Raw genomic sequence first — 24,354 nt, 5'->3', positions numbered from 1 at the left:
CCCCAAAAAAAAAATTTGCTAAATAGAATATCAAAAAAAGTCCTGAATTTCGAATGTGAATCACAGTTAAATTCTGAAGGATCATGTGACACTGAAGACTGCAGTAATTCAGCTTCGCCATCATAGGAATATATTACATTCTAAAATATATTCAGATAGAGAAGTTATTTTAATTTGTGATTATATTTCACAATAGTAATGTTATACTTCAGGTAAAATACATTTCAAAAACATTAAAATAATTACGGTCTCTAAACTTTTGATACTGTACATCCACTGCAGGAAATTAAAATCAAAACATTAAAATCAAGTTTTTGGAGGACATTCAAAACATAAACTCTCATGGACAGGTGCACTGGAAACCATTTCAATAACTGTAACAGCATTTATATGTCTTTTCACAACACTGGCTATCACATTATTCCTTCAATTAACATTACAATGAATGTTCAAATTTATAAATTAAAAATACAGTGATAAAACTATAAAAAGTGTGAAGAAAATGAAACTATAAGATACTAGGGTAGCATGAATAAGCCTCAAATAAACAGCGACTTCATGCAGGCATACTCTGTTTTTATATGCAGGTGTATAATCAAATACCTCAAGATTTTCTGGGACACGACTTGTTTCTCTGCCATAAATGTGATAATATATGCGCACAAGCACTTTGCAGAATAGCTGAACGCTGATATTGTCTGGCTGCTCGCTTTGCTGAAATGAGCAGCGCATAATAGGAAGGCTAATTTGTGCAGACACTGGTCTTCAAATAAACCCCATGTAAAAAAAAACTTAAATTGGGACCGGATTTGCTAGCAGCAAGTTTCCTGCGACGTCTGTGCCATCACAAATACACATTCCTTCCGTGGTGAAGATTGTAACAGTTTGAAATGTGATGCTTGGAATAGATCATTTCGTGCAATTACGTTCCTAAGCAATCAGACTGAAAATGTTCACCTGCTGCATGATAAAACAGGCAAAAATCGTGCCATTTAATGCAAAAATCCAATAATGTCAAAATCCACTTTAATCTTATTACTCCATATTCATGGTGCTTAATAATTCAGCAGGGGAGTCTCTTACAGTAAAGACATAAAAGTAAGTTGCTTTTCAGAAGTCAAGGAAGCTTTGTGCCTTATCAGAGTCAGGTGCCTCTTTTCTTTGATCATATTTCACCCACCTTGTAACATGCCAACGTCTTCTCAGCAAAAACCCATATTGACAGCTTATTACTGGCTACTCTTCAACCTCATGCTAAGCACACCTTGAGGTTATTAACAAGCTCAACTTGGCCCTCCAAGACCAGCGAGCACCACATTAGCATTCAAGGTGGCAGCTTTTGTCAGAAGTGTTGTATCCAACAAAACAGAGCCCTTGGGGGAAAATGAGTCACACATTTCAGTAAGGGTGAAACCAAACGAACAGAACACACACAGACAGGTGTTTGATAGCACAGCACACTGCCCCACAGTGCAACCCGACTGAAATAGGAAAGCAGTAAAAGCAGTAGGTAGGCTGTTGAGGTACACAAGTGCCTTTGAGAATCAGCTAGCACCTAGTTGGAGACCTGACTTGTTGACTTGTGGGCCGGCGGGCATGCCTTGCATTGCACTTCTTGAAATCGAAAGTCTTACTCTGCAGGCTACAACTATTACACAAACCAAGTGCTTATGAATGACAGATGAAATCTTCACGAGCAATTGCAAAGCCTGAACACTGAAAGCTTCAACAATGTGATTACTGCACATTCTAGCCTGCAAACATAACCTTTTTTTTGATGGGATGCATATTCATGCGCTTTGTATGCATAACGCAGAGACTTGAGCTTTAGATAGGAGTCAGACACACACATTCTCGTGCACACAGATCCGAGGGCAGTGAGGCAGTGTTAGCGACACCACATTGCAATTTAATAATTCTGGAACAATCATGGCATCTTATGACGCAGAGCAGCGAATGAATAATACACAAGTGCAGAATTGCTCGTTTCTGTGATTAAATGCTAACGGATGAAAATGGAATGACATCAAATGCTCTTTGTATAACAAAGTCTGGCAAAGCTTTTTAAAAAGTTTTATTTCCTAAACCAGCATCATGCAGAGTGGTGTCTACTGGCTCGGCACATAAACGCGCCATCATAGGAAAACTATGCTTGACTGAACAACTATAATACCGCCATGCGTCTACACTAAGCTGCCACGGCTGAAGGTCACAATGTGGCACTAACAAAAACACATTCTGCTACTACAGTATAAAGCAGGTGTCATTGTTTGCCTTCTATATGAATACATTAAAGGTAATGACACTACTGGCTAGATTTGCATTTCCAGAAAATCTTTTAAATACACAACTAGCCAATTATATGATTTGTTTTTGCATTTAGTGCAGAATTTTTCTGGCATAAAAACAACAAAGATCATATTTAGTGTGAAAGCATTTAACTTGAACTACTAAAAGCAAAGAACACCTGACTAAATCAAGAGAGCCGAACAGTGACATTGACCTAATATTACAACACAAAAAAGATCAAATGTTTTGAATGGCTAACATAAGTCAGAGTAAGTCAATTGGACATTTTCAAAATATATTGTAAAAAAAAAAAAACACATTACATTTATAGCAGAAAAATACATGAAATTAAATGTAGGTTTATTTTTTCCATGTTTTTGAAAGAAGTCTCTTATGCTTACTAAGTGTGCATCTATTTGATTAAAAAAACAGTAAAATAATACAATAAAACAGTATTATTGTGAAATATCACAATTTAAAGTAACTGTTTAACTGTTTTTAATTTAATATATTTTAAAATGTAATTTAATCATGTAATGGAATTTTTATTCCAAAAGCTAAATTTTCATCATCAATACTCCAGTCTTCAGTGTCACATGATCCCTCAAAAATCATTCTAATATACTGATTTGTTGCTCAAGAAACATTTCCTATTAATATTAACATTAAAAACAGTTGTTAATATTTTTGTGGAAACTGTCCTACATTTTTTGACGAATATGAAGCCCAAAAGCATTTATTTGAAATAATGTAAAAGTCTTCAATTTGGATCGATTTAATGCATTCTTGCTGAATAAAAGTATGAATGGTAAAAAAAAAAAAGAATTCTAGTTACACTGTACATTTAAAAAGACTGCCCTGTTATGACAAATTGCTTGTGATGTTCCTCATTTATAAATCACTTTGGATAAACTATCCAAAGTGGAACAAACTTCATGGTCATGAGTTTGTCCCCGTGAAGAAAAGTGTTGTTTCTTTTAAGAGGTCTTCTCCATGGTATACGCCTGAGCTTCGTGAGCTTAAGACAGCTGGTAGGCAGTTGGAGCAACAATATATGAAATCTAGCCTAACAATTCACAAACTTATGTATGAACAGCATCAGATTGAGTACCATAATTCTTTGAAAATTGCAAAAACAGAATATTATTCAATGATTATTAGTACTGGGGTTTCCAATCTACGAGATTTGTTTAAAGCTGCAGTCCGTAAATTTTGCCTCTTTGTCACCATCTCTGTTTTGAATACACATACACATACACAAATACACATCCAGCACCCGTATAATCAGCACTGAAGCTCCTCAGGGTTGTGTTCTATCTCCACTGCTCTTCTCCCTGTACACCAACGACTGCACCTCTAAAGACCCCTTTGTCAAGCTCCTGATGTTTGCAGATGACACCACACTCATCGGCCTCATATAGGACGGTGACGAGTCTGCTTACAGTCAGGAGGTTAAAGAGCTGGCTGTCTGGTGCAGTCTCAACAACCTGGAGCTCAACACGCTCAAAACAGTGGAGATGATCGTGGACTTCAGGAGAAACCCCCCTGCTCTTCCCCCACTCACCATTATGGACAGCACTGTGACTGCAGTGGAGTCATTCAGGTTCCTGGGCACCACAATCTCTCTTGACCTGAAGTGGGACACTCACATAGACTCCATTGTGAAAAAGGCCCAGCAGAGGTTGTACTTCCTTCGCCAGCTGAAGAAGTTCAACCTGTCACAGGAGCTGCCGAAACAGTTCTACTCCGCCATCATTGAATCCGTCCTCTGCACTTCTATAACTGTCTGGTTCAGCTCAGCTACCAAATCTGACCTCAGAAGACTACAGAGGGTAGTCCGGACTGCTGAGCGAATCATTGGTACAACCCTCCCTTGGTACAATCCAGAGTGAGCAAAAGGGCTGGTAAAATCCCTATGGACCCCTCACATCCAGCACACTCCCTCTTTGAACTGTTGCCATCTGGTCGATGCTACAGAGCACTTCTACATTTCAATTTGCACATAATATACCTGTACATACAACTGTCTATTGTTATATACCTGTACATACAATTGTCGATTTGTATATTTTTATTCCTTATTTACTTGTTCTATTTTTTATTTTTTTTTATTTTTTATTATCTGTGTTTTTTGTTCTGTCACTGTCATTCTGTTACACTGTGGAAGATTCTGTCACGAAAACAAATCCCTCGTATGTGTAAACATACCTGGCAATAAAGCTCATTCTGATTCTGATTCTGAAAACCTGCAATTGCAGCTGTTTGCGGAATTATCTTCCTTGCGTGGGTTTTGCACCGGCACGGCTCCAGCGCAGATGAATCGAATGTTTTGAGGAGTATGTGTGGCACTCAGTCACCGCACCAGTGTGGATATTTACTGTACTTCGCAATCACAGATTCTAGCCAACGTCTTGGAATATACGACCCAAATAAGAATTTTCACCGTATATTGTCATCTGAACAAGTTAGTAACAAGTCTGCCACGTTTGTTCTGACCAACTGAGGAAAAAAGCATTACAATAAATCTCGCTACCATTGGTGATCTAATCTAAAGATCGGTTAGCTAATATCACATCAAACTGTGCAAATTATTATTATTGTTATACTTTATTCTCAAATTGTTAATGTTAACAACAACAGCATTACATGACTATGAGTATAGTGTGTATTAGCATGTAGATTTCAATTTCTGTACAGTCTAATCTCTAATTGTCATACCAATCGAATTTCATATTAAGAAATTATTTTAATCCAAAAAGCAAATTATGCTCCCTTCCAACTGGTTGTCTTTAAAATACAAATCTTGTGTAATCCCAGGCTATCTGTAATAATCAGAAGCACATTTAAAACTGCAATATAATTTAATTTAATTCACATGTGTTTCATAAACACAATCCTTTCTGGATTACAATCTGCCATTAAAATGATTAATGTAATTATTCTAGCTGCTGTGAGAAAAGGCTATAAACGATCCGCCACCTGCAGCATATAGAATATTTATAATACTATTGCATCTCTCTCTGCCTCATCTGAATTATTAGACCTGCATCCCTTTAACTCTTTCCCCGCCATTGACGAGTTATCTCGTCTTTTAGTAGACAACGCTTCCCCGCCAAAGACGAGTGTGTTTTCACTGTTATACACTAGGGGGCGCTATTACACATCTTCTGAACGAGTACAAAACCTCCCGAACAAAAACGCATGTGTACAGGACGAAGAAACCAGCGATCTCTTATGTAAACAGATGCATATGAAAAATAATGCGATCACCCAACAGCATTACATGACTATGAGTATAGTGTGTATTAGCATGTAGATTTCAATTTCTGTACAGTCTAATCTCTAATTGTCATACCAATCGAATTTCATATTAAGAAATTATTTTAATCCAAAAAGCAAATTATGCTCCCTTCCAACTGGTTGTCTTTAAAATACAAATCTTGTGTAATCCCAGGCTATCTGTAATAATCAGAAGCACATTTAAAACTGCAATATAATTTAATTTAATTCACATGTGTTTCATAAACACAATCCTTTCTGGATTACAATCTGCCATTAAAATGATTAATGTAATTATTCTAGCTGCTGTGAGAAAAGGCTATAAACGATCCGCCACCTGCAGCATATAGAATATTTATAATACTATTGCATCTCTCTCTGCCTCATCTGAATTATTAGACCTGCATCCCTTTAACTCTTTCCCCGCCATTGACGAGTTATCTCGTCTTTTAGTAGACAACGCTTCCCCGCCAAAGACGAGTGTGTTTTCACTGTTATACACTAGGGGGCGCTATTACACATCTTCTGAACGAGTACAAAACCTCCCGAACAAAAACGCATGTGTACAGGACGAAGAAACCAGCGATCTCTTATGTAAACAGATGCATATGAAAAATAATGCGATCACCAGCAATGGCAGCATATAAATGAAAACTGCATAATGTTACGGAGTATAATGTTGATCCAGAAAGTGGTATGTCTGTGCAAGCTTATAGTTATTGTAATTCACTTTTTGCAGGGTTACCTGCAAATTTGATTAAGAGGCTGCAATATGTGCAAAATTCAGCTGCTCGTGTTTTAACTTATACACCATCCCACAGCCATATCACTCCTGTGCTTTATCAACTACACTGGCTTCCAGTTCAATCACGCAGATTTTAAAGTTCTTATCTTAACTTATAAAGCAGTACATGGGCTGGCCCCAAAGTATATTTGTAATTTGGTCACAATGTCCACACCATCTCGGTCTCACCGCTCTGCTAGTTCTCTTACTCTGTACTAGCCTCGTTGTAAACTTAAAACTATGGGTGGGAGGTCATTCTCTTGTGTTGCTCCCAGATTATGGAATTCTTTTTGCCTCTTCCTATTAGGAATGCTCCGTCTTTTGATTGTTTTAAGAAATTACTCAAAACATATCTCTTTAGTGAAGCTTTTAAGTTATAATCTTACAGTTGTTGTTGTCGTTGTTATTGTGTTGTCATTGTGATTGCTATTATGGAGTAGTGTTGTCCTTTTATTGTTGTTTTATACTGTTGTAGCGCCTTGAGTGTAAGAAAGGCGCATTACAAATTAAATTTATTATTATTATTATAAAAGCGAGTGCTAGATGAATACATTTAAATAAAATAAGTTTGACTTCAGTACATTAAATGAAAGATATCAATACCATGCTTGCCCTGCCAGCACAAATCCAGCTGAAGAAGTAGTATCCTGTGGAAGTAGTAATGCCCGCTGAATGTTTAGTCCTTCCAGTGACATAGCACCAAGGAGGAAAGTCAATCTTCACACTCCCCTTCGAAATGAAGGCGAAAAGCAACAGCCAACAAAATAATTAACGCCTCTGTTGTGATCCATCATATCACCCATATCAGTCAATTACTTGTGAGCACATCTGTTTTCCCCCACTGCTTAAAAGAACATCTTGATTCATTGGGACGTAACACTTTTGTGGTCTGATTTAGGGCAGGATTAAAGCTTGAGTTTGGCAGATTTTTAATTTGCCAAGTTGGCTACTACTAAAACACTTCATTATAGAAACAGCTTATGCATTAACCTATGTATTCTTCCGAGAGAACCTTTGAACCTCATTTGTATCGTTTTAATGTTGTCTTTCACAATGGTCGTCATTCACTCACCCAGTCTTAAGGTTGTCAATGGCCTCTTCCACTCCTCTCTGATTGTTCCGCACCATGTACTGATGCATGTTGGGGTAATTGCTCCGTATATTCTCCTCTGTACTTCCGTTTGGGACAGTGCCGAAGCGTAAAGGAGGATACTGCTCTGTGGGCTGCTGAAACTGAACACGACAGTAGGAGATACTTCATTAGGTTTCTGAAATATGAGACTGCAGTTTAGGCCACTGAAATTCACATAATTAATCATGTGGGTAACTTTGATTGGAAACACTAAAGTGTGTGGTGGGTGTAAAAAGAATGAAAATGGAATGGTTTCATATGATTATAGGCCGATGATTTATTTGCATAATTTGGCCCCAACTGCTCCACACAAACAAATGCCTGGTTCAAATGCAAGTGAGACCCATTTAAAAAGATTTATAGTGTGTATCCGTATCACTGCAATGTCAGTTATTGTTATAAAACCTAAATTTCAGCTTCTATAAAACTTCATGTCCAGTAAATAGGGATATAATGATATTAAAATTGTGACTGATACTAATAAGCCAATAATCATTTTCATTTTATGACTGATAACCATGATGCTATCGTTAACTAAAACTATTACAAAATGTGTACAAAGTAATTGAAATTAAGCTGAAATTAAATGAAACATAAATGTTAGATGAAAAACGTAAACATAATCTTGAACAAAAATGAGAAATGTTGCCTTAGCACATTAGCATACTACATACTTAAAATTTAAATTAAAAAAATAACTAAAAAATAAAATAAAAACGAATAAAAATGACAAAAGCACATAACATTTTTTATTTACTTAGCTAAATTAAAATAATTAATTATACTATTATAAATCTGTACTTAATGTGCAAAATGAATAATGAATAAATGAATACACATTTTACTAAAAATACTTGCTATAAGAAAAAAATTGCTCAGAGAGGGTCCTGTTTTTCTATAATCTATGAATAAATATCCCTTTAAGTTAGTGATAAATTCAACAATTCAGTATCCAATAGTGATTGACATATTATGATAATTATAAATGATAAATTATTATACAGGTTATAAATTACAACAAAATACCATATAACAATTACTTTATTTGCAAATTATCATACAAAACAATCATATTTATGACAATGTTTCCACACAAGTACAACCTCTCAACATAATATGAGGATATTTGTTGCAAACATTTTTTTTTACTGGTATCACGGTCTACCTTCTTATCACTGAGGCCAGACACAGTGTCGATGTACTCTTCTTGAATCATGAAAGCAGCCAGGTTAGCGGTGTAGCTGGCCAGGAAGATGACAGCAAAGAAAGCCCAGACCAGCACCATTATCTTACTGGTGGTGCCTCTCGGGTTTTCCACCGGAACAGAGTTATTAAACACCAGAGCCCACAGCAGCCAAATAGACTTCCCTATGGTGAACTTTGAACCTCCTGCCTCTGAGAGAAGAATAACACAGGAAGGCCAAATGAGGCATGTCTTATTATGACATACACAGTGATAACAGTATAAAGGGAGACAACAAAAAGACACATGAGAAAAGAAGGAACACAGCTCGAGGTAAACTGTGGAACATGCTTACAATGATAATAACAATCTGTAAACAAGTCCTTCATTGCTGATTGCATTCATGAAATTGCCTAGAGCAAAACCTTAAATATATAAACAACGTACTCTTTCCGCTCTGTAAGCTTCGGTTATATCCAACAGGGCTGAAGAACTCGAATATGAAGACGGTCACAGCTACCACAGACAGGCACATGACGAACATCATCACCCACACAGCTGGGCTGTACGGCTCTAAAAGGATGGAAAAAGCATAAAAATGAATGAATGAATGGCAATCCATTCCATTTTTTCCTTTTTCCATCCTAGAATTAAACAGTCTAATTATCAGCCTCTTACTTACACAAAATCCATGCAAAAATGTGCCACACAAACTGTTCAAATCCAATTAGAAATGATCAGGCACCTTATTAAAATAAATTTCAGTCATATTTTTTAATGTTGGGATCCTTTAAAGGTATTTGCAGAGCAGTAGGTGCTACACGCAGCCAGGAACAACACAAGGTTTGACAAACTTTCTCACATTTTACCCTCCTTGTTTAGGAATAATAGCATATATCCAGTTTTTGTTTTTATCTATTCTTCTGATAACCCAATACATGTCACTGACATGTAAAAACCGGCAATTTCTTGATGCGCTAATCACTGTACAGAACAATTTAGATGAAATAAATGTTCTTTTTAGACTGGGGAGGATGTTCATAGTATGTTTTTATCTAAAAAAAAAAAAATCAAGAAAAATTAGATGATGACAAGATTGTCTAAACAATTTAAAAAATGTTCATTGTTAGGGAGAGTTCGAGTTGGATCTCTAAGTACAAGATTATAAGGATTCTTAAAACACTCATTTGGCAGTGTGCATAAAAAGCCAAAAGGCAATACATTTTTTAATAATCTGAATAATTGCCAACATTTAACACAAATAGAACACTAAATCTGAAGCCTGTAGCTACTGGTACAGCATAGTGCCGGCAAAATCAAGGTCAAGGGCTTGATTCCCCAGGAAAGGTACATACTGATAAATTGTATTACTTTGGAAAAGTGTATGCCAAATGCTTAAAAGTAAAAAAGAAGTCCGGTGCTCCCTCCTATTCCCTTACCGAGGAAAGCAGATGGTGACACCGTGCCATTGCTGCGAGAGACCATGACACTGATGCCAGTCTCCACAAAAGGAACAGAGAACTCCACAACCTCTGACCTCTCTTCATTAATAGTCAGGGAGCCGATTGCCATGTCGGCTCGCTTGGACACCACCTGGTGGGGAAAGAGACTAATAACATTACGAACAGAGAAAGTGCATTTATAAAAGTTAAAAAGTTTGTCAAGATAGTAAGTAACCTTTATGGACTACTTAATGAATTTGAATGCCGTTTAGTTCATACATTTAAATGTTTCATTGTTTATAATTTATAGAACATTAGCTTGTATATTATGGTGCTTTGCCAGTGTCACAATTTAAGACCAAAAAAAATGCTGCACCTGAATTCAGTGGACTTTGTGATAATAAAGTCAACGTGAACAAATAGTCGAGAGATAAAATGAGGGCCTGACCTCCCCGACCATTCCATTCCACTCTCCGTCTATGTTCTTTCCATGCCTGCCATTGGTCACCAGATAGAGGTCATAGGTGAAGCCCACTATTTTAGCCAGGCGCTTGAGAACATCAATACAGAAGCCTTTGCAGCAGTGCTTCATAGATTGAATGCCCTCAACAACCATGCTGTAATTGAAAAGAAGAAGAAGAGGAGAAAGACATAGAAAAGGAAAAAGAAACAGAAAGGGGACAGTGACAAAAGTAAGAAATAATGTAGAGAAAGTAAGCAAAAGAAACTAAATGAACATCCCTGCTCAGAATTCAGTGCTGTGTCACCTAAGGCAAACACATATAATCTGAGGTCTATCAGCATGAAGAATAAGGTTCTTTAAAGGAAATGGTCTGCTGTTTTAAAAACAAGCACTACTCAATAGAAACTGGAGCAGTGTTTAAATAGGAAAAGGTCATTATTTATCTAAAGATTGTATACCATATATCACCCAGAAATATAACAGATTTTTTGTATTAATTTTGCCTAATTGAAGGCATTGTTTATAATTTTTTTACATTGTAACTTGATTGTCATGACAATTAAGCACATTTCCCCATATTCTCATTATCATAACCCATAATTTTACCTCTGATTATTTAGTGATTCTCATTATGAAACAAATGAGAATCACCACAGCAATAATATACACTGGTGGTCAAGTTTTGAATAATTAAGATTTTTTCATATTTTTGAAAGAATTAGCATATCGAATAAATACTCACCAAGGATGTATTTTTATCAAAAATACAGTAAAATAGAAATATGTAATGTGAAATATTACTACAATATACGGTTTTCTATTTGAATTTCTTTTAAAATGCAATTTATTCCAAAAAGTAGCCATTACAATATAGGGTAGCAGTTTTATTTATATTTTTACCAAAAAATCCACAATTTGATATAATTAATATAGATATTACATTATTTTTAATAAAAAAAAATGTTCTGGTAATGAGAATATGTGGGGTAGATGTGTTTATATAATGAAATTATAATCGTTTATATATGAATTATAATGAAAATGTCATGTAATTTTTACATTTATTTGTTTATGCAAAATGTTGGTTGGTTAAACAAAATATACTGTATCTAATTATATAAAGCTGATCTTTCTTTTGATTTTTGTGGTTAAATATGACCTGGGCATGTTCTTGTTTTTGTGAGATTCGCCCATGCGCTGTATGCTAGACCAGGAAGAATTCTGAGAAATTCTGCATTCAAATAAAGTAAATGAAGTCAAGTGCTCTAACACAGAACCATCATTGATCAACCTCTTCCATTTCTACGTGCATTTCTAATTTATTTAAATTCCATCAGTGCTAGTGACAGGACGGGGAATGAATGCCCCTGGGGTAATGTGAATGTAATTTGCAACATCTGCATATTCACTGCCACATTTGCCAAAGTGATAACCTCAAAGGTTGAACATTTCCAGTCTAAAAATCCACAAACTGAACCTTGACCTTTTGTTGAGCGGCAGACGGCACGGCACAGAGTCTCTGATGCAGGAGCCTGTTCCAGGATCAGCAGGCTCTACGATGACGAATGGCCTCTCCTCTAGAGTAACCACACGCAAGTGCTGGGAGTCATCCAGAGGTTTGAGGAATGGGCCGTAACGGGACCAGGGCGGGTAACGCAGACGCAGCACACCATTTTCCCACACACCTACCTACAACAATAACAAGATGCCATTAAAATGATACAAAAACATCTCTGAGACCTCAGACAGATGCAGAGTATCTCATAATGGTACTTTGAAGAAGTTAAATGATTTGTGTTGGAATCTGTTTTCTATTTGACATTCTCAAGACAGACTATGGATGTAGTGCCAACAGTCACGTAAGAATCTGTAAGAAGCTGAAACTGAAGAACATTTAAAATTTCTGTCTTCCCAAGTGACAGCTATTTTACCTTTCAACAAGTCACATAAACCCAAACCTTTCAAAGCTACTGCAGCATGGCACCTTTTTAACTTCACATGATTCCCAATCCCAAGTGTTAACCATCTGTCAGTGAACATGACAATTAAATATAATAAAAAAGACTTGTTCTAGCTCGACAATAAATGATTTAATATTTCTGCAGCTTTACTGGCACGCTTGTGAAATCAGCCATTTCAAACTGTCAAAAAATGCATTAATAACCAATACCAAATACGTTCCTGCAAATATCTATTATTTCCCATGGCTTATTGACATTTGCCAAGAAAATGCTGTATGTGCAATAATTTGCAATTTGCTGCTCAATTGCATTCAAGTGCACTGCCCAGTAAACAATTTCTCTTTTGAGAGTAATTTAAAATAACAGACAAGTCATTGGAAAAACAGGAACATTGTGAATTATACAGTAAAACATAAGCATATAAAAACAAAGGTATGAACTGCCGACTAGTCATTTTTATAACTCTCAGTGCACAGTAAGTTCAATGTGCACAAAACTCTCAAGTGTACAGTAAGTTGATAATTTTGCTGCATTATATCAAAAGTATATGTACTAAATATAGTACTGAAAATAAAAACCAAGGATAGTTATGCTAATAAACACAAAAAAAGTTTTAAAAATTACAATTCCAATGAATACAGCACCACTGAGACCTTGATTTTCCTAACACAGTTTATACATTATAATACAATTTAAAGAATTGTGTTGATGCAGCTTTTGGGCTTTGCTCATAATGTATTGTAATGTAATGTGAATGTGCATATATTTATTCTTTGATGCACTTCAGTCCCTTCTGTATGAGACACACGGTTCATTTTAAATGCATTCTTCACATTTCATTTATATTGCATTTAAATGGCAAGGCAAAATGTGAACTCACTTGGGAGCTGCATTTAAAACAGTTCAATGATAACCATGAATATCTAAACACATTTAAGCATACTAATGGCTCCACCCCTACCTCCTCCCAGCCTCTTCCTGCAGTGTAGGAGATAACATCCAGGAGCGGATTTGCCAGATAACCGTCATTATTAAAGGAGTAGTCCCGTCCAGATAGAGTTATGTTACTGAAGAACCTGCAGGAGGAGAAGAGGGAAAAAAGAGCAGGGTGATAAAGGAGGAGTCTGAGTGAAAGTGATAAAGAGAAGGAAAGAGAGCAGCGAGAGATAAAGAGTGATAGATCGGAGTTCCATTAGTCACCTCTCCACTTGGGGTGCTGTGTGTGATTTGTGCTGAATGCTTAAGGGACTCCTAAGCAAACCTTCTCTGCTGAACATTAAACAGAAATGACAACACTGAATCTTAATGAACATAAAAAAGAAATTCATTTAGAGAATGGCCGAAAACTCAGGGTAAAACTGCCTAAACAAATGAATGAATCGATGAATTAATAAAGAAGAAAATCGACAGTATGGAAGGATTAAAAAAACAAATGGAGAAAGTAAACCTAAATGAATTAATTAATTAAATTAATGAGCAAACTAAATTTTGAATGAAATACATAAAAAGCTGATGAATGAATGAATAGCTAGGGTGAATGTACTGTATTTGTGAATGGATAAAAAATATATTGGAAGAAAGGGTAGACGAATGCATGCGTGAATAAAAAGACGAAGGGTGCTGAAAGATGAACTTCATGAATGTATAAATTATGGAATGAACACAGATAAAAAATGAACGCAAGTAAAAAGGATCAACTTCATGAATAAATGAACGAATAGGAAAGAAAAATGGGATGATGAATAGATAAAAAATTAGTAGTTTAAAGGGTAAAATGAACATTAAATAGAAATGACAACATTGAATCTCTGTGAAAACAGAATGACCAAAAACTTACAGTATAACTGCCTAACCAAATGAATGAATCAATTAATTAATACAGACGAAAATAGACAGTATGGATGGAAAGAAAGAAAGAAAGAACATAGGACTTAATGAATAAATGAATGAATGAATGAACGAACGAAGTAACAAACCAGCAAAATTCTGAAAGAATGGATGGATGAATGAATATATATTAGGGCTGGTAATTTAACACGTTAATATGATTAATTAATTACGGTGAAAAATAACGCAATAAAATTATAAACGCATTTAACGCACTTGCCCCACCCCAGACCTACTTGGGTCATCTGGCATTTCATACAGCTGATTGATGTCAAATATGAGGCAGGGCAACAACTCACTGCGTGATGGAGCCTAGAGAACGTAGTTAGAATGTCCCTAAAATTCAACATATGGGGCAAAAATGCCCGTTTGAGTTTTTGTCTTATATTTACATCATATAGTTAAGCAATATCACACAAGTGCAAATGTGATAATCTTATACAACAGTTCAGTAAGTAAGAAGTTAATGTTTTGCTCAATTTTACCAACGAAAATATAAAGACAAAGCAGAACTGTTCGTCTCTGAGCAACACGCAGCGGCATTTCATTTTTTAATCCAAGTTTTGAATGAATTGGGTGAACCATTTGCCACGCTGGTTGAACCATTGGCCATAAGCGCGTTGGATTTGAAGCGGCGCTGCACAGATCGATACGTGTATGACATCAAAGGCAGGTTTATTTATATAGCACATTTCATACACAATGGTAATTCAAAGTGCTTTACATAAAAGAAAGTAAAATAATCATACAAAATTATCACAAAAATAAAACAAGGAATTTAAAAACTTTAAAAATTATTTAAAAATAGATTTAAAATGAATTTAAGACAGTTAAAAATAAAAAATGATTATACATCAAATACAGTGCAAACATTTTGGGCTGCATAAAATACAGTGCAATACATAAAATAAATTCATAAATTCCCAGCGATTCAAAAGCATAAGGAGCTGTCTGCTCTCTAAAGCTCTTGCAGTGCTTTGATGTCACACACCGATCGGTCTGATGGTGATGATTCGCTTCAAGTCGAACAAGCCTAATGATTCAATTGACCATTCATAAAGAACCATTTACTTCACTCCTGAATGAATCAGCTATTTGAACGAATCAAATGAATAAATGACTCGATGACTTAATCATTAAGACATTCACCACCACCTACTGGCAGTTTTAGTTTATTATTTAAAGTATCATTTCATTAATAAATAATTTCATATTTCCATAGTAATAATAATAAAAGTAATAAAATAAATTATTAAAGGTATAGTTCACCCACCCAAAAATGACAATTGTGTCATCATTTACTCACCCTCATGGTCCAAAAGACTATACATAATACATTTTATTAAACAAAATATTTCTTGCTGAAGCTACTTTTTGTAATGTCTGTTTACAACAATAACTGTAAATTATCTTTTGGGAGTAATTTCTCAGTCCAAATTTGATGTGCGAATAATTTGCGATTAATTAGATTAATTAATTGCCACATCATGTATAATAAAAATAAATAAATTAAGGGTACTGTAGGATAACCTTCAAAAAGGTATAAATCAGGGAATTATTAATAAGTGAAGAGGAAAAGATGAATGAATGGACAGGTAAAATAGGATCAACTTCATAAATAAATGAACAAATAAGAAAAAACGGATTAATGATAACAATTGAAGAATAGTTTAAAGGGTAAAATAGATGTAAAATGTAGTAAAAAGAATGAATGAATTAAATGGTGAATGAACAAATAGAGAGGAAAAACGTAGATGAATAAATTAATGATTAAAATGAATGTATTTATGGAATAAATTTGGAAAACAATTAATGAAAACATTAATGTCAGAATAAATTTAATTTGTATTTATTTTTGTTTTCACTATTTATGAAGAAAAATTGTGATTTACAGATGAAAAAAAACAAGGGTAAAGTAAAGGATAACCTTCACAGAGGAATGAATCGATGAATCTATGAAAGAGGAACTGGGTGGATGGAGGATGAATGACATGCCCTGAGGCACCGCAGCCACGGCTCCGATTGCACTTTTATCGCACTTCCAGATCGGCGGCAGGACACAGCAGTCATCTCGCCAGTGGCTTGTTTTCAATATTCAGTGTTTGGAGCTCTTAGAATGCTGCCGAGATGCTCTTGTTAGTCGCCATGACAACTAAGAGCACGAGAGTAGCACCCAAACTCTGGAACAGACACCAAACGTGAACATAATGACAGAGAAATCTTTCTCCGCTGCGCGTGCAGAAGCTGCTCCTCTCGTTGGGCATTCGTCAGCAGTTTTCTTTTCACTGGTGATGCAGTAATGGCGAGAAAAAAACACTTTCACACCAGCTCGTTTTTCATTTTTTATTTTAGCCCGTCATTGCACGGGACACTAGGCTCGTTTTTATGAGACATGTCTCATAAGTCTTTCCACTTCTGTCTTTGGGAGAAATTGACCTGAATATCTGATCCATAATTTATGTCAAGCTCTATATAAGTGATTATGTTCATTTCAAATCGTCGGTTGCAATGACGTCTACTGTGGGCTTCTGGTTTAATGCCCCATTTAAAAGAATGTGAGCGGTATTGCTTAGCCAACCTTCATTCCTCCGTCTCCAAACGGCACGCTAAACACTTTTAGAAATATACGAAATGGAGCTCTGTTCATTTTTCATGCACACTCACAAGGGAACCATAATCGAGTTTACAAATCGCTCTTAAACTTCTTCGATCCGTCACACACGAAAATTGCCAGGGATCGGCAATTAAAGAAACCATCCTATCTGGCGTAATTAATTTATCCGGCGCTCATTTCGAGAGTGCAATGGAAAGCGTGACAATCTTAACAACCTCGAGTCGGCAATGCCAGCACTCACACTTCACTCGTTCCCTCGCTCTAGACCCCTGCAAGGTTGTCATAGCGACACATCCATTGACATTACATGTGTTCTGCTAATGCCTTACATTGTGGGGTGAACAAACAACCTAAAGCACAGCACGTAGCAGAATACAGATGTCACTTGTGTCATCACAATGAAGACGAGAAAGAGAGAGGCAGGAAAAAGGGAGCGTGAGTCTCACACAAAATGGAAAAGTAGCAGTGATGTACTGTCACACGGAATGTGAAATGAAAAGGCCTGGAGACACAAGGAAGAGGAGGCGGGGGGGAAAAGTGTGTGGCGCACACACCAGGACAGGTTAAGGAGAGATGCAGAATGTTTAAACATCAGAGGGGTGTTTAAACATCAGGAACATTTGAGGGGTTTTAATGTGTTCATTAAAGCAGCATTAGTATGGTGATGAGCAGAGGCACTGCCCTCTGCAGCTGTGTGTGTGTGTGTGTTTGAAAGAGAGAGTATCTCAAAGCAGTATGGCTGTATACAACAGCAATATGGTTAACCTATGAGCAAAAGTCATAAAGAGAGAGGCTGTTCCAAAGCTTAACAAGACCTAGACAGCATTTTTGGGGTTCAAAAGGTTCAAAAAGTTAATTGAAATGGCCAAAATTGCTGTCTTCGTAAGAATGTTCAAGCTCACCCATGATGCCTAAGAATGTAAGTAGGAATATTCAAATATGCCTACTAAATTCCGAAAATGCTGTCTAGGAATGAATGTTCGAGCTCAAGGGTGATGCCCCAAAAATGCTTTCTAGGTGCATTTAACATGCCTGTCATGCTCAAAAAGGGCCTCTAGGGTTATCGAGACAGGAACAAGGGGCAATGCAAGACGCGAGTGCAATGGTCAATCACATCCATCTAGTGCATTTTTACATTCAACAATGGAAAAGCAGTGCAATGGAATGCAAAAATGAGTTCTGTTTGAACTGTCCCTAACGATGCCCAAAAATATTGTCTATGAACATTCAACATACCTATTCTGCCCAAAAAATGCTGAATGTTGAAATAATCTGGGTTGGAGCATTCAAAGTCATCCATGTTGCCCAAAACTGGTTAATGTAGGAATGTTTGAAAGCACCGATGATGTAACATTTGCATGTGCCTAATACCTAAAAATAATGTGTCTATAATGTGCCCAAGCTGGCCAAAAGTGGCGTTTGTAGTACCTGTATAAGTCTTCAAACACATCATGGTCAAAAAAAGCAGCCAATTTATAAGCATTCAAATGTGCCTGTGATGCCCAAAAAGGCATATAAGGTTATCTAAAGCTGTCTTGGCAGGAATACTCAACCAATGCCTAAAACTGCTGTCTATGAACATTGCTGTCTATGAAAACTACTGCTTAAAGGGATAGTTCACCCAAAAATTTAAATTCTGTCATTAATTACTCACCCTCATGTCATTCCAAACCCGTAAGACCTTCGTTCATCTTCGGGAACTACAAATTAAGATATTTTTGATGAAATCCAAGAGCTTTCTGACCCTCCACAGACAGCAACGCAACTGACACGAGGCCCAGAAAGTTAGTAAGGACATTGATAAAATAGTCATAGTAGAGATAAAATAGTGACATCAGCCGTTCAACCTTAATTTTATGAATCTACGAGAATAATTTTTGTGTGCAAAGAACACAAAAATAATGACTTTATTCAACAATTTCTTCTCTTTTTTTGTGTGATATTTGTTTATGAGAGTACCACGACGCATGCATGTGCATACCTCTGCTCAGCATCACACAAATGCGTGGTACTGTCATGAATGCCCATCCAAGACTGACAGGGAAGAGAAGAAATTGTTGAATGAAGTCATTTATTTTTGCTATTCTCATAGTTTCATAAAATTAAGGTTGAACCACTGATGTCACATGGACTGTTTTATCAATGTCCTTACTACATTTCTGGGCCTAAAAAGTGTCAGTTGCATTGCTGATAATGCAGGGTCAGAAAGTTCTCACATTTCATTAAAAATACCTTAATTTGCGTTCCGAAGTTGAAGGTCTTATGGGTTTGGAATGACATGAGGGTGAGTAATTAATGTAATTAATTACAGAATTTTCATTTTTGGGTGAATTAACCCTTTAATGAAATGGAATACAATAGAGCCTTCAAATATATCTATTATTTAAAAAAAATGTAAATTTAGGAATGTCTGAAAGCGCAGATGATGAAACATTTGCATGTGCCTAATGACTAAAAATGCTTTTAGGAACATTTGAACATGCTCACAATGCCCCAAAACTGTGGGATCCTTCAAGTGCATCAAATGTATGGTGCCCAGAAATGGTCTATGTAGAAATGTTTGAAAGCAGCTGCAATGCAAAAAAACTAAATCCAGGTAGAAATGTTCAAATATGTGTATGACAGCCAAAATGGCAGTCTAAGAATGTGCAGCCGCCCAAAAAATTATTTGTAAAAACAGTCTAAGTAGGATGATTAAAATGCATCTACAGTATTATGCCCAGAAATGTTTTACACATGACTGTTAAAACACACCCATGATGCAGTTCGAATGCAGTCGTGATGCCCCCAAAAAATCTGTCTGTAAAAATGTTGAATGTACCCATGATATTTGCGAAATTTGATCCCAAAAATGGTCTACGTGACCTACAGTATGATGCCCAAAAAAGAAGCCTATGCAGGAAAATTCACACACATTAATAATGCAACAAAAGTAGGAATATTTGAATGCACCCACACAGGAAAGTTCCAATGTGGCTGTGATATCCAAAAAAATGTCTAGATAAGCAGCTCACAAGGTTTTGAAACACAACCAGAGAGAGAGCGAGAGAGAGGGGAAGTTGGCGAAGTTGGCTGAAGACGTCAATACTGCTGCAACATCCTGCACAGACAGCATGAGTTAATAGGAGGAAGTGGGCGTAAGAGTGAGCGAATGAGGGATGGAGCAGACCTTGAGTGAGTGAATGAGTGAGAGTAAGATTGAGTTTGAGTGTGTGTGTGGGTGAAGCCGGGTGGCTGCGAGATCAGTTCCATTGGTGACAGTCTGTGATATTTCCCCCTGCATTCGGCACACCATAACCAATTATCCTATTTACATGCAAAACGACACTGCATGTGTGCCTCTTTAGAACCGCCCGCAGGGGCAAGACGAGAGCGGAGAGGAAAAATGAAGGAATGAGACAGTGGGGGCCAACAAAAGGGTGGGAGAAAAGGAGGGGGACAGGAATGAATGAGTGCAGGAGAGGGCGAAGAGTATGAGATAAAGAGATGGAATTAGAGTGGGGACAGTAATGTCGACATGATGAGAGAGGAGAGTTATTATGAAAGAGTGCAAGAACTGAGAAATGCACGGGCATGAAAGAGTGGGAGGAAGTGAAAAAGAGGCAAAAAGAATGACAGAAAAATGAGTAGGGGGATTTGAGACACTAAAAGAAAGCAAAACAATGAGATATGAGAGAGAAAATGGCCCAAAAAGAGGGTGAAAAGGTTGAAAGGAGAAAGGCGATGAAGGGTGAATAACAGTGGGCAGGAGTACAGGTGAGCATTCATCACACTCCATTAACTTTAGCAGTAACAAAACGTTAGCAGTAGGGGGAAACAGGTCTGTTGCAATATGCTTACTCGTAGTAATGCCAGCGCTCTCGTCTCCTGCACCAGCCTCTAATGACTGATTTAGGAACATCTCTCTGCACATCTGCTTCCATATTTAATCTGGAGTGACTGCATTATACTGTTCCCAGAGCAGACGTCATACGGTGCGATGGTCAGAGATGAATCTTTATAATATACAGCAACCGTATGTGTAATCTGTGAACTAGTGCCATTGATTGGACTGCAGATAAAGCTGGACAAAGAAATATAAATCAAAGCGGTATTTCATTATTTCATCAACTCAAAAGTGGATCGTAGATGAATTCTATTCATACTAGAAGCTGTATCGTAACTTTCCATTATCCAGCTGACCACCATTATAATAATCAATTCAACTTCACTAATACATGACCACAAGCTCAAATATCAAGCATGGGTGGTTCATAGCTCAAAGTTTGATCAATATCATTCAAAATATGCCAAGAGACCGCATGAATCTCACCATACTTAGCATGAAACATTTTCATCTTATATTTTAATGGGAGCCCATTTCCACCACAGAATAAAAAAATTAAAAAGGTAGTTGTGACTTTTTATGACCATGTTCTCACAATTGCAAGTTTTCTTCTCAGAATTTAGATATAAACTCAATTGAATTGCAAGAAAAATATCACAATTGTGAGATAAAACTTTTTTTTTTATTCCATGACAGAAACTGGCTTTCATATATTTCAATAAAAATAATCAAAATTTAAAATTATCTTTTGCTTAAAGAAAAGGCAGCCTATTTGTAGGACCATTGAAGGGATAGTTCAGTCATCATTTATTCACCTGTATGTCGTTTCAAACCTGTATGACTCTTAATACAATTAAAGCTAATGGGGTCCAAAAGAACACTGTCTTTGCATCGTGACATTATTTTCATGACAATTCCCCCCAAATTCTCATTATCACAACGTGGCAAAAAAACTCTCATTACCGTACGGTGAAACAAAAAATGGGATATTATTTAAACTGTAAGGTAATTTAATGAGAACCTAATGAGAATCCCCATTGAAAATAATGAGAATTACAAATAAACTCAAAAGTAAAACATCCTGATATATATCGCTGTAATGAGAACGTGGAAGGAAAATATGGTAATTTGTCATGAAAATAATGTCACAGTGTCACAATCTTAAAGAGGTCATATGATGCGATTTCATTTTTTCCTTTCTCTTTGGAGTGTTACAAGCTCTTGGTGCATAAAGAAGATCTGTAAATTTGCAAAGACTAAAGTCTCAAATCCAAAGAGATATTCTTTATAAAAGTTAAGAGTTAGCTACGCCTACCTAAAACGGCTCGTTCGAACACACCCCCCATATCTACGTCACTATGTAGGAAGATTTGCATAACGCCACCCAAATGTTCACGCAAAGAAAGGCGGCGAAACTTTTATTCTCACTGTAGTATTGTTGCCACTGCCGCCATGTCATGAAGATGCTGTGTGCTTCGTTGTGAAAGCGAAACTACTTTGTTTGGCCTTCAAAAAGAGGACGATATTTGCTTCGTCATGCCTAGAGCTGATCCGTGCTGGTCGCTGAGGGAATACATCAACTTAGTGCTGTGGATCGCCTGATCGGCTTTCACCGTTTTCACCGCTCCTTCGCCGGGACTGCTGTTCTCGACCCCACCGTCTCAGCTCACTCTTGCCCGGCTTCAGCTCATGCTAAGCCGGGGCTTTACAGCGGTGGTACAGCAACTGTGGTGACGGGACGTAACGTCTCTGTTCCCTCCTTCAGGGAACGAGGGTTACACAAGTAACCGAGACGTTCCCTTTCAGTCAGTCACGTTCTACGTTACGTCAGTCGTGACTGATGAATTGGGATCTGTATGGACAACGCCACCATTGCTGACCCCCTCCAGTGCCCTGCGCAAGCCGGCAAGTCCCCCCACACCAGCTGGGGTGGAAGATAGGACAGCGGCTAGGCAGAGGTGTCCGCACTGCTGTTCCATACAGTGGTACATTGGATAACACTGGGAAAGCGTACCCAGTTGGGACGCTACGGAAGCCACATCCTGCACATAGGAGGTATCATGTGGAATTACACATATGGACTGGCCCAGAGCATTACTACATATGGAAGTCCCTGCGGTAGACTCAACCTGCCTGGGGTGAGATAACTACGCAGCAGAGATGGCAGCGAACGACTGCCAGGGAAAGATACGGGCTTACCGTGAGGGGAGCCGTACCGTAGAAGAATACACATGTGGGATCACCCAAAAGAGGAATCACTACACACGGGCACCTAGCCCAGCACAAGGGCAACTTGCCCAAGGGACACCCCCTGTCCGAAGAAGGCAAGATCTGCCCACGGGCTGAAGGTCTGACAGCAGCACGGGGTGACAGAAACCCGGTAAGTGCCATGCCATGCCCATCTCGGGACCCGGTCGTGAAGCCAATGCTGAAGCGGTCTCATATGAAGCAACCCAAGCGGCGTGACAGCGACTGCGGATGCCATATGCCCCAGGAGCCTCTGAAACTATTTCAGTGGAACCGCCATCTTGCACTGGAAGGACCCCAGGCAGTTCAGCATCGACTGTGCACGTTCTACTGAGAGACGTGCCGAGAGGTTGACCAAGTCCAGCTCCATGCTGAGAAAAGAGATCTTCTGCAAAGGGGAGAGTTTGCTCTTTTCCCAGTCGACCCTGAGGTCGATCACTGCGAACCAATCGAAAGGACGGACGCATTGAAAGATGCGTTTCTGCGTCAACATCCTGAACGGAAGCTTGTGAAGGGCCCGGTTCAGCATGTGCAGGTCCAGGATTGGTTGTAACCCACCGCCTTTCTTGGGTACGATGAAGTATGGGCTGTAAAAACTTGACCTCATCTCGGCTGGAGGGACCGGCTGTATCGCTTCCTTCGCCAGCGGGACCGCGATCTCTGCACGCAAGACAGGAGCATCCCTGTCCAGCACAGAGGAGAACCGAATGCCCCTGAACTTGGGAGGGCGCCGGGCGAATTGAATTGCATAGCCGAGTCTGACGGTTCACATGAGCCAGCGAGACAGCCTGGGGCACGCTAACCAGGCCCCCAGCGACCGAACAGGCGGAAACCTGGGGAAACCACCGACGTACCCGCAGTGGGGCAGCACAGTGGAACACAGGGACCCAACCCGGCAGGCTTCCGTGCCTTCCAGGGTGGGGTCTGAGTGCGCGGCGCGCCACTTACCTGGCTCCACGGCTGGGCAGGGGGCTCGTGAGGAGGCATAGCGTCCTTGAACTGAACCCTGCTGCCCATTGGCGAAGGGAGAGGGGGACGGCCGTGTGGAGACTGGGTCTCGCGCACTGCCATCCTCGCCCTCTTGGACCCCGGAGAAAAAGGAACCCTCTCTTCTGTTGAGGTTTTGGGCACCACTGGCTGGGTAGCCAGCGGCGGAACAGAAAAAAACAGGAACAAAGGTTTCTCCACCCGGCCCTCCGCCGGGGGAAGGAGTGGTGTGGTCACCATCTCCTGAAGAGCCGGATCCA

At 38.2% G+C, this 24,354-nt stretch overlaps 1 protein-coding gene across 1 annotated transcript in view; it reads right to left on the bottom strand.

Moving 5' to 3' along the window:
* The window catches only part of LOC107589385 (glutamate receptor ionotropic, NMDA 2D-like), a 77,154-nt gene that overhangs the window by 7,195 nt on the left and 45,605 nt on the right, over nt 1–24,354 (bottom strand). The window contains exons 5-11 of the mRNA XM_016277799.1: nt 13,495–13,609; nt 12,056–12,261; nt 10,558–10,726; nt 10,107–10,260; nt 9,115–9,240; nt 8,650–8,879; nt 7,425–7,585 (exon numbers count right to left, since the gene is read on the bottom strand). Coding sequence (XP_016133285.1) covers nt 7,425–7,585; nt 8,650–8,879; nt 9,115–9,240; nt 10,107–10,260; nt 10,558–10,726; nt 12,056–12,261; nt 13,495–13,609 — 1,161 coding nt within the window. The remainder of the gene's footprint in view (nt 1–7,424; nt 7,586–8,649; nt 8,880–9,114; nt 9,241–10,106; nt 10,261–10,557; nt 10,727–12,055; nt 12,262–13,494; nt 13,610–24,354) is intronic.

Source organism: Sinocyclocheilus grahami, unplaced genomic scaffold (genome assembly GCF_001515645.1).
Source record: "Sinocyclocheilus grahami isolate Dianchi unplaced genomic scaffold, SAMN03320097.WGS_v1.1 scaffold116.1, whole genome shotgun sequence".
NCBI lineage: Eukaryota > Metazoa > Chordata > Actinopteri > Cypriniformes > Cyprinidae > Sinocyclocheilus > Sinocyclocheilus grahami.
This window is presented reverse-complemented; position numbering and strand designations above follow the sequence as displayed.